This window comes from Gastrolobium bilobum, unplaced genomic scaffold (genome assembly GCF_033153095.1).
Source record: "Gastrolobium bilobum isolate Gb01-03AN ecotype WA unplaced genomic scaffold, APGP_CSIRO_Gbil_v1 utg3836, whole genome shotgun sequence".
Taxonomy (NCBI): Eukaryota; Viridiplantae; Streptophyta; class Magnoliopsida; order Fabales; family Fabaceae; genus Gastrolobium; species Gastrolobium bilobum.
The window spans coordinates 182,305-193,632 of record NW_026897300.1 but is presented as its reverse complement, the minus strand read 5'-3'; the positions used below and the strand labels follow the sequence as shown (position 1 = coordinate 193,632).

At 35.8% G+C, this 11,328-nt stretch overlaps 1 protein-coding gene across 1 annotated transcript; it reads right to left on the bottom strand.

Annotated features, from left to right (window-relative positions):
• Window positions 1-2,925: 2,925 nt before the first annotated feature.
• On the bottom strand, window positions 2,926-6,123 carry LOC133305777 (polygalacturonase-like). The gene is made up of 9 exons (XM_061506019.1): window positions 5,878-6,123; window positions 5,280-5,408; window positions 4,849-5,016; window positions 4,728-4,748; window positions 4,119-4,326; window positions 3,921-4,002; window positions 3,637-3,745; window positions 3,388-3,504; window positions 2,926-3,144 (listed from the first exon to the last, which is right to left on the bottom strand). Exons 1-9 carry the CDS (start codon window positions 6,121-6,123, stop codon window positions 2,926-2,928), a joined length of 1,299 nt encoding a protein of 432 aa, XP_061362003.1.
• Between the last annotated feature and the right edge of the window lie 5,205 nt (window positions 6,124-11,328).

Sequence of the window (11,328 nt, the reverse complement as noted above, 5' to 3'; positions counted from 1 at the left end):
CCCTTATTCAGCCCAAAAAGAGTCCAAATACATTGAGTAGTTGTATTCAAATTTGAACCAACTCACTCACTTATTCTCTCAACCAACCAAATCTGATTGGAGCTTATTTGGTTGATCATATGACCATCATAAGACCCCAAAATCAGCGCCCCAAATCAGCCTTGGATGATGCGCAAAGATCTCCTCTTGATACTTGGGATTTGTTCCAACAAGATCTTATCTTATCCTTTTGTTATGAAACAACTTTTCATAGCCAATTCAAATTCGAATTGAAACATTTAAATTCAAACGTTCAAACATTTAAATTCAAAATTTAAATATTTGATAATTAATTCAACTAATTAAATTAATTAATAATGTCTTGGACCATCCAAGCACATTACATGTACCATGCGCCCTTTCCCTCTTAAGGGGGCTTCCAAACTTTTTCTTGGGCTAATAATATTTATCAGGTCCAAACTTCTCCTAGGGTGAGGAAATGTATCAACCCTTGCGGTTTAGGGTAAGCTTTAATTCGAAATAGGGAATCTTCAATTTACTGACTCTAAAGGCAGATCATCTCATGATCTCTTTTACTATGCATACATTCCTGAGTCCTGTAAATGTCATCCCGATTTCTCCGGTTTACAGATAACCTAATCCCTTACAGAGATTTGACGAATTCCTTTAGTCTATCACCTTAGGCCTGTGTTCTTTCAGGACATGCCCAAAAGATACCTATGAGTCTCCATGTTTCAGGCAGACGAGGTATACAATCAAAATATGCCTTCTAGAACACAGTCTAGGTGACAACTTATGGTCTAAGAAAAGACATACCCAAATATTAAGAGACCGCTCTAATGATACTTTTGTAAGATTTCCTCATAGAGTCTCTTTGTGGGTCTGTTCAGTGTGAGCTATACCCTTATAGGTCCACCCACGACTTTAGCTAAGACATCTCCATATCTGTAGCTCATGAGGTCTTTACCTTGTATTCGAATACAAGTAGATAAGTCGTGCTAGTATTAATCTCTCCCCAGACTAACTAGGATTTAATCTTTTTGTTATTTGTTATTTTCTTTCCTTGTTATCTCCATAAAAAATATAGGCAAGTATTAGAGGTTAATTAGAAGACTAATCTACTTATCACATACCAGCCTAGATATAGCTTATACAATGAGCGTTGTGAGCAGATTTATGCATGCTCCTAGCGTAGACCACATGAGTGTTGTGTATCGAATCCTAAGGTACCTAAAATGGTTCTCCTGGCCAAGGGTTATTATTCTAAAAAATAACACTTCTTGCATTGAGGGATACAAATATTCATATTGGGAAGCAAACCAAATTACCAGGCAATCTACTTTTGGTTATTTCACCTTTGTGCAAGGAAATCTAGTTACCTGGAAAAGTAAAAAGAAAAAAGTTGTAGCAAGATCATGTGCAGAAGCTGAATTTAGAGAAATGGCTCATGAGGTTTGTGAGTTGTTGTGGATCAAAAGCGTCTTAAAAACTTGGGAGTTAGTCATGACCAGCCTATTAATCTGCACTGCAATAATAAAGCTGCTATTGAAAATGCACACAACCCAGTTCAACATGATCTAACCAAATATGTTGAAGTTGACCGGCACTTCATTAAAGAGAAGTTAGATCAAAAAGAGTATACACTTCCCATTTTTAAATCTGAAGATCAACTTGCTAAAGCCATGATAGGAACAAGTTTCAAAAATGCAATTAGCAAGTTGGGCATAATAGATATTGATGCTCTAACTTGAAGGGGAGTGTCGAATTACATCTAGAAGCTTGTTTTTTAGATAATCTTTGATCAGTTTGTTGTAGCAAATGTAGGAGATTTAAGTTGAATTGAGATAAGACTTATCTATTTATTGTTATTATGTTTCGTGATTTATATTAGATAGGACTTATCTATTTCTTGTTATTCTGTTTTATGATGTATAGCAGATAAGACTTATCTATTTCTTGTTATTCTGTTTCCTTGTGTATAGCAGATAGGAACTCTCAAATCATGCATATATTACTGTGAATGAAGGAAATACATAGATATGAATTATTCTCCATTCTGTTCATTTTCTAACAATTTTGTTATTATTGTGTATGCAAACTGCCTTCAACACGTTGTTAGGAAACTGCACTCAACAAGGCACCTTTCGGCCTATCTCAAGAAAAGTATATCATTTTTATTTTCAGCATTATAAAAATAAAGAAGATTGTGATGAAAACGTGAAAAGAAGAAGAAGAAGGAAGTATCGATATTCAAAGAAGAAGAAGAAAACCTCATTTTGTTGGAGCCTTTAACTTTGTGACAAAATTTCTTCAATTTTCTACAAATTTTTCAGTTGTATAATACGACATATTTTTTAATTAATATTAACATCAATTGAGATTAAGTTAACTTCTTCGTTAGGAGATATTAAGAGCGCATTTAGTAATAAGATGTGTTATTTACATTAAGAGTTTTTAGTGTTTACAATTATATAATTCCCCTACAATATTAAACTCTTTACATGATTAATTGGTACATTTTGTAAAAAATTTAAACACAGAATTCTAACAAGGAGTTTTCAGTCTTCATAATTATCTTATGAAAAATTAAATTACAATATACAATACTTCCTTAATAAAGACTTAACATTGATTATTCAAATTTTGTTTGTGGAGATTGCTTATTTATTTACATCGAAGCTTGTATACAATTTCGCAAATCACAAAATAAAATAATGAGTAAGATTTTATTTATAGCATAAGGTACAAATAATGACACACTAATCACATTATTCGTCACATATGAATAAGCCTAATTGGTTGAACATTTGTACAAAGCAAATAAATTGACATGTATACGTATCCTTGCAATATTGCATATAGAATTTCATGCTACAAGTCATTCTATGCTGCGGTAAATATTTATAAATGCCTTTCCCTCTCTTTCTATGGGCAGCGAGGACTAACATTTCCTCTGTAGGACAAATTAACACTGTTGCATGAAGCATTAGCCTTTCCTCCATCTTCAAGTTTCAGGTCAATGTTCTGAAACACTATACCCTGGCATGGAAAGTTCTGGCTGCAATCAAATTGCACAGCCAAATCAGAAGCACTTGTGCCTTTTATGTTCTGGTACAACACATTCCTAATTTGAACCGCGGATTTCTGCAAGGACAAGACCAAATCAGTTAGAGATATAATAAGAATATCGTGTACAGGGGGCATGTTAAAGAAATATAATATATCATCAATATGTTTTCATCTAACAGTTTAATCTTTAGCGTTGAAATAATTATTTATCTTAGTTTTAAACTTTTAGATTGAATTAACTTTTCATCACTAAATAAACAAAATTATGTATAGTAGTAGAATTTGCTAGTAATAGCTAGAGTTTGTTTGATAATATACCTGCTTTTTGCATGGTTTCTTTTGGTCACAGTAGCTCTGATCTATTATTATGGGGTTGGTCACATTGTTCATTTGAATATTCTGAAACTTGATGTTGCTTGCACTTCCTGACCCTCCCTGCATACATATATACATATATACTAATTAGACCAAAAAAAGAAATTTATTGAATTCTGCAATTTATATGTAAGAATATACAAATATTATTGAATGTGGGTTGTGATTAAAATTGTTCAGAATTCAAATTACCTGCCATGTCTTAATTCTTACTCCATTTGTAGTTCCAGAAAGCTTAGCTCCGTTCACCACTATTCCTGAAACAAATTCCTTGGATTTCCCAGCCCCTAAGCTTCCGATGCTGAAATCATAATTGCAAACATAATCACATTTTCAATTGTTAACATGTGCAAAGTTTAATCAATATTTAATTATTAAATTTGATATTGGTATGAGATATCCAACTAGTTTGGGATAAAGATAATGTTGATGCTGATACGAGATTAAGATATTATTGAAGGTAATTAATTAAATACCTGATACCATGGCCTGGTCCGCAAGTTATGTCTGTAGCTTGTAGATTTTTGGATCCATCAACAATTGAGATACAATCATCGCCTGCAAAATATTGAAACCAAAAGGGATTAAGAAAGAGAAAGATTTAATTTTTTTTAATACTTTAATATACCATTTTTATTGTCTTGAAAATATGGGATAGTATCAATTAAGAATACCTGTTCCTATAACGCAGCTAGAAATTTGAATGTTTTGGGTATTTGTAACATGAATTCCATCTGTGTTTGGGCTATCCTCTGGTGCTGTCACAGTGAGACCAGAAACTTTAACATTCTTGGAGTCCTCGAATGAGACATGGATTTGTTGGCCATTTTTTATCGTCAAATCCTCAACTATAGAGTTGTTGCACTTATAGAAAGTCACGGCCTGTAATGGCAAACTATGGTTAAAATTCAAATATAACACATATAGAGACATTTAAATCGGTCTTAGTTACACTTTTAATATGATACTTTTAATATTAGTCGTTGATTCCGCTTGCGTTTAACATTTACGTGACTAATAAATTAGAGATTTTATGTGTAAGTAGATCGAGAGCAAGCCTTAGAAAAGTGGCAAGGTTGCTCCTCGTGATTAAAAGATCACGGGTTGAGTATGAGAAACAATCTCTTTGCAAAGATACAAGGATAAAAAGATATATAATTGACTCTCGTCCCTACCCTCGTAAGTCCGGTAACTTGTGCACCAGAGTTTACCCATTTTATGCAAGTTGATCAACATTTATGATTGAATAATCTAAATTATATTTGTGAGAAGGCTATACATACCGTAGGGGCATGCTTGCAAGGCTGCAAAAGAGAGAAATATGAAAATAATGGTTAGCATTTGAATAGGATTTATGTACCAAATAAAGGGATAACAATATTGTTGTGCTTTCTCGTATCTTACGTTCTTTGGGTGAGTTTTGCATGAGTTTTGCCACCATATTTTTCCATTTCCATTGATGGTTCCACCACCTTTGACTGAAAGTTTCTGAACACTTTCAAATAAAAGCCAGTGTCTGAGGTCTTCGCCATAATCAGATGGATTATCTGATGCTTCAAGAGTTCCAGATATCTGAAATGTTGTATTATCCCAAATAATAGAGATTTATGAATGAGTAGTCAAGATTTATAATCATTAATTATAAAAATATTACATTATATGTAAACAAATTAAATAATCATAATTTATATATTTGACTTGTAATTTGTAGTCAATTATAATTAAGTTACTGTTTCTGATATCATGCAGTTATAGGTTGCTTGAAGTTTAATTAGTTAATTCTTAAAAATATAAAAAAAATTGGGAACTAACTAGCAATTTTCATAGTAACAAACCTGGACTGTGATGTTGGATTTGCAAGGGCCAGAGAATGTGATTGGCTTGAGTAGATAATTCTTCTTAGGCACTACAAGAACGGATGCTCCACGAGAAGAACATGCTACTTGCCAAGCCTTCTTGAATGCCTGAAATAACCCACATAGCCATGAGAGCAAATACTATCATTTTTTTCAATTGTTAACCACAAAATTAATAAATCTTGCTAGGAAAAGAATAAAGGGGGCAAAGGGCAAACTCTGTGTACAAACAGTGGCTGGCCCAAGATTTTTTATGATGGGGGAAAAATTAAAATAAAAAAAAATTATAAGTGTTATTAAGGCTATTGGGAGGGCCTAATTATTTCAAGTATTTTTGTTAAGAGGGGTTAACTATTAGCACTAATAGTCTATTATTATTACAAAAATATCATTTTGTATATATAATAAATCAAATAAAATTTAGGGAGAGAAGACTGTCAATCCTTGCCGCTCCCTTAAATCTGTTATCATATAAAAGCTATTCAACTTTGCTAAGATAGGAATGAAAAGAACTAGAAGAATGAAAAAAAATAGTATTTTCATGTAACATTGATTTGGGCTTGGTGAAAATATGTACCTGTGTGTCATCAGTTCTACCATCTCCTACAGCTCCATAATTATTGACATTGACCATTTTAAGCGAACGAGAATTAGTCCTCAGAACATCTGTACTTGGCTTGATGAAGTCCTTGAATGAGCTACCATCATCAATGTAGGGTGAATCCTCAACATATAAACTAAGGTTGTCCTCTTGCAAGGTGCCATAACAAGCACCAAACGAAACCATGATGACAAGGAATAAGACATATCTGTGGAGGGCCATTATTACTTTTCCCTTTGTGTGTTATTGAGAATAGATGCTCTTTGAAATGAAGGTCTAGAATGTTGTTTTGAAAATGGCTATAACTAGCTAGAGCTTGCTTTGTGGAATTGTTGAGGAGCAATGTCATGTTAAGATTGTGTATTTATAGACAAAGAAATGAAAATGATGTTAGCATTTGTTCCTAATCTACATAAGGGTATTACGGTATGGGATGATACGAGAGACTTAGACGAAAGGATCTCTCAGGTACTCTCTGACTTTTGTTCCATACGGGCTTGTACCCAAAACGTTCATGAATGTGTCATTTATGTGTCTACGTGACTATGTGCATCAACGTATACTATTAAAATATTAGAGTGAAGTCTCTTTTGGGTCCCTAGCAAAAAAATACATTCTCCATTTTTGTCCCGTACAAAAAAAATACTTATATTAGTCTTTTTTAGGGACTGAATTGGGTATTTATTGAATTTCTATGAGATCACATTTTCAAAGAACTGGAATTGTAGGGGGACCCAAAATTGACTTTTTTTTTTTTGTAAGGAATAAAGGTGAGAACCGTGTTTTTTGTTAGGGACGAAAAATGGACTTTACTCTAAATATTAATAATGTTTGTAAATATTATTATTATTATTATGGAAACATTTTGTAAATATTATTTGTACGTATGTCTCTCTCCATTATGTATTATTTAAGTTATATATGAAGTGATACCAATGTTAGTTGGTTTAACTAGAAAGGATCCAAACACTTCACTTGCAATGATTAAGTTTGATTTTCGCCGTCAGAAATTTCTGATATATAGGCTATTTATAAATACCCTTAAAATTACCAAATACGTGGATTAATTGGTAAGAGATTGTTCCGATTTAATTAATGATCTTGAGTTTGAGTTCCTTCTACTACAATGTGTTAAAACTTAGTAGGGAGAACTTTGTCGTAAGTAGCAATCACTTTTTGATCCGAAAAAAGGTTAAGAAGAATGTATACTATAAAATGTACGCTGTACCAGTATTGAATACGTAAATGATACCGATACCATACTGGATACTTGATAGATATTGTAATTTATATCGTATTTTAATTTTAATACCTAAGTTTAAAATTCAAACTTTTTCCCCACTTTTCCCCACTTGATTTTCTATGTTTTATGAGACTAAAATAATTTTTTTTTATATTTATGATATTTCATCCCCTTTAATTGGTCGATGTTATTCATTTTATTGAGATTTGAATTACAACTTGCTTGTTTGTTTACCGTAAACTCCAGGTAGGTATCTTTCCTTTACCATTATTAAAATAATATAAATTCATTTATACCATATAGGTATATATCTTATTAGAATAAATAGTTTTAATTCTGTTTTATGGTCTGAATAGTTGTTGGTATTATTTTGATTCTTATTCATTTAGTTTTTAGCTGCTTCTAGAATACCTGAGGTTTGTTAGAGTTTGTTATTCTGGCCCTCTTTTCACGGGTATGAGGTGTGTTTTCTACTTACGGTTATTCCTTTCCATCTTCTGTATATATAGATTTCTTTTGTAAACAGTGACAATTAATGAAAAAGATGATTATTCCATTATCTTGTAATATGGTATCAAGAGCTAAATTGCTTTCGTTTATCCTCTGTTTCTCTCTGTCATGGCCAAAGGCCAACAACCCAAGCCACCTAGTGGCTCATCGTCTTCTGCCATTGAGGATGTGTCCAGTCCTTACTACCTGCATAGCGCAGATCATCTGGGACTTGTGCTTGTGACGCATCTTCTCAACGGAACCAATTATCACACTTGGAGCAGAGCCATGTTAATGGCCCTCACTGCCAAAAACAAAGTTCAGTTCATCGATGGATCCATTCCTCAACCCGATCCGGATGATTTACTTAGCTCCTTCTGGACTCGTTGCAACAGTATGGTGACTTCTTGGCTGCTGAACTCAATGGTCCGTGAGATTGCAGACAGCCTTCTCTACACACCCACGGCAGCCAGCATCTGGATCGATCTCAAAGAACGGTTTCAACAGGGTAATGGCCCTCGTATTTTCCAGTTGAAATCTCAGATTACAACATTGGTCCAAGGTTCTCTTGACGTCAACGCCTACTACACTCGTCTGAAAATTCTCTGGGACGAATTAAAGGAGTTCGAACCCGTTCCCAGCTGCCATTGTGGAGGCATGAAACCATGGACTCTCTACCGTGAGCAAGAACATTCCCTACAATTTTTGATGGGTTTGAATGAATCTTTTTCCTCTACCAGAGCCCAAATATTGTTGATGGAACCGTTACCTTCTCTTGGGAAAGTTTTCTCTCTGGTGATTCAGGAGGAACGACAACGAAACATTCATTCTGGTTTTCTTTCCAGTGATTCTACCATGAATGCCGTCCATGCCGCTCCTGTGACTGAGACGACAGCGGCGCAGGTTTTGGGGAAGCAGAGGCGTCCTTATTGCACCAATTGCAACATGAATGGGCACACTATTGAAAAGTGTTTTCGGATCCATGGGTACCCACCCGGTTACAAGGGAAAACGGACCTCAACAGGATCTGGGCCAGCCCACAACTCCAATCCCCACCCATCCAAAGCTGGCTGTGTTAATTCGATTGGGCCGATCAGCCCAAATCAAACCCTCAGCCCAGGGCAAGTCTCTCAGTTGCTTGCCCTTCTTCATTCGTCTCAGTCTCCTTCACCGTCTGCCACCGCCATCGAATCTGGGTTAGATTCGTCTGCGTCAGTTTCCTCTGTTGCCCATGTGTCTGGTGAGTCCCCTACAATTTCTTCTTCTTCTTGGATCTTGGACACAGGGGCCACACACCATGTCTGCTGTGACCTCAATTCATTCCTATCTTCACATCCTATTACTGATTTTTCTGTCAACTTGCCAAATGGTACATCCATTCCTGTCCTTCGCATTGGTTCCGTTCGTTTATCTACACATATTACCCTCTCCTCTGTTTTATTTGTCCCAGCTTTTCATTACAACCTCTTATCCATCAGTGCCTTGACCTCTCATTTTAACCTCACTCTTTCTTTTTCCTCTTCATCTTGTGTTTTACAGGATCCTACTACGGGGCACAAGATTGGGACTGCTGATCGACACGACAATCTTTATATTTTGGCTGGACCACCTCTTAGTCATGAGGCTCATGTCTTGTCAAATAATCTCTGCTCTCTCTGGCACCAACGCCTTGGTCACCCTTCCCTTTCCCGTTTACAAGCTTTAAAAGATGTATTACGCTTATCATTAGTTTCTGATGCATCTCACACATGTCTTGTTTGTCCTTTGTCCAAACAAAGGCGATTGCCTTTTGTTTCTCATAATAATACTTCAAATTTACCTTTTGACTTAATTCACATGGATGTTTGGGGCGCCTTTTCCACCATTTCTGTTGATGGTTTCCGTTTTTTTCTAACTATTGTGGATGATTGCAGCAGGTTCACTTGGATTTATTTTCTCAAGACTAAATCAGATGTCTTGCGAGTGTTTCCTGAATTCTATACCATGATTGCTACTCATTTTAATGCTCATATTAAATCTGTCCGATCAGATAATGCCCCTGAATTCAATTTTACTGACTTCTTCAAGGGAAATGGTATTGTTCACCAACATGCTTGTGTGGATCGTCCCCAACAAAATGTTGTGGTTGAGAGGAAGCATCAGCATTTGCTTAATGTGGCTAGATCACCGTTTTTTCAATCAAATGTTCCTCTTCCTTACTGGACTGATTGTGTACTCACAGCCTCTTATTTGATCAACAGGTTACCAACTCCTTTGCTGGACAATAAATCTCCTTTTGAGGTCTTAATGGGAAAACCTCCTCTGTATGATCACTTGCGCACTTTTGGATGCTTGTGTTATGCTTCCACCTTGCCTCGTGATCGCCATAAGTTCTCTTCCAGAGCCATCCCAGTGGTTTTTCTTAGATATCCTCCTGGATACAAGGCCTACAAGGTACTTGATCTGTCAACCAACAGAGTTTTTATATCTCGTGATGTCATTTTCCATGAGACAGAATTCCCTTTTACCCACCTACCACCATCTCCTTCCACTGATATTTTTTCTGATACAGTATTGCCTACTCATAATTCTCCTCCTCTTCCTTTGAAGACCTCTACTCGTATTGTACATCCTCCTACTTACCTCAAAGACTACCTCTGTTCCTCAGTAGCATCTTCCATCAATTATCCTCTCCATTCTGTTATATCAGCATCTCGGTTGTCTCCCTCTTATGCTGGTTTTATTAATTCAATCACTTTGCACCCTGAACCTTCTTCCTTTCATGAAGCAAATAAAACTCCTTCCTGGCGCACTGCTATGCAGTTAGAGATATCTGCTTTGGAAGCAAATAAGACTTGGTCTCTGGTTCCTCTCCCTCATGGCAAGTGCCCAATTGGTAGTAAATGGATCTACAAAGTCAAGCTTAATGCAGATGGTTCTTTAGAGAGATACAAAGCCAGATTGGTTGCTCAAGGTTTTACCCAACAAGAAGGGATCGAATATTTTGATACCTTCTCCCCCGTGGCCAAGATTACTTATGTCTGTTTCCTTCTGGCTTTATCTGCTATTAAGGGCTGGTCTCTTACTCACTTGGATGTCAATAATGCCTTTTTGCATGGTGACCTCACCGAGGAAGTTTATATGCTTCCTCCACCTGGATATCACCATGAAGGGGAGTCTATACATTCAAATATTGTTTGCAAGCTACACAAATCTTTATATGGCCTCAAACAAGCATCAAGACAATGGTTCTTGAAATTTTCCAGTGTTCTGACCGAGAATGGTTTTCAGCAATCAAAGGTTGATTCATCCTTATTTATCAAGACACAAGGTGAGGTTTTCCTTGCTCTTCTAGTTTATGTTGATGACATTGTGATAGTTGGCAATGATAATATGCAAGTTCAAGTCTTGAAAACTCTTCTGAATAGTCATTTCAAGCTCAAAGATCTTGGTGACTTGAAATACTTCCTTGGAATCGAAGTTGCTAGATCAACTAAAGGGATCAGTATTTGCCAACGCAGCTATGCCTTGCAAATTCTTTCTGATGCAGGACAGACTGGTTGTAAACCCAAATCAACACCCATGGAAACCAATTTGAAACTTTCACAAGAGAAAGGAGACCTTGTTGAAGATCCAATAGTTTACAGAAGACTAATTGGTAGATTATTATATCTAACCATCACCAGGCCTGACCTTTCCTATGCTGTAAATAAACT

Bases quoted from the DNA above. Each gene is read 5' to 3' on its own strand.
- LOC133305777 (XM_061506019.1), bottom strand. From the start codon at position 6,123: ATGGCCCTCCACAGATATGTCTTATTCCTTGTCATCATGGTTTCGTTT. The intron at 5,017-5,279 runs GTTTGTTACTAT...ACAACATTTCAG, and splicing joins AATCCAACATCACAGTCCAG to ATATCTGGAACTCTTGAAGC. The intron at 3,145-3,387 runs GTATATTATCAA...TTGTCCTTGCAG, and splicing joins AGAAACCATGCAAAAAGCAG to AAATCCGCGGTTCAAATTAG.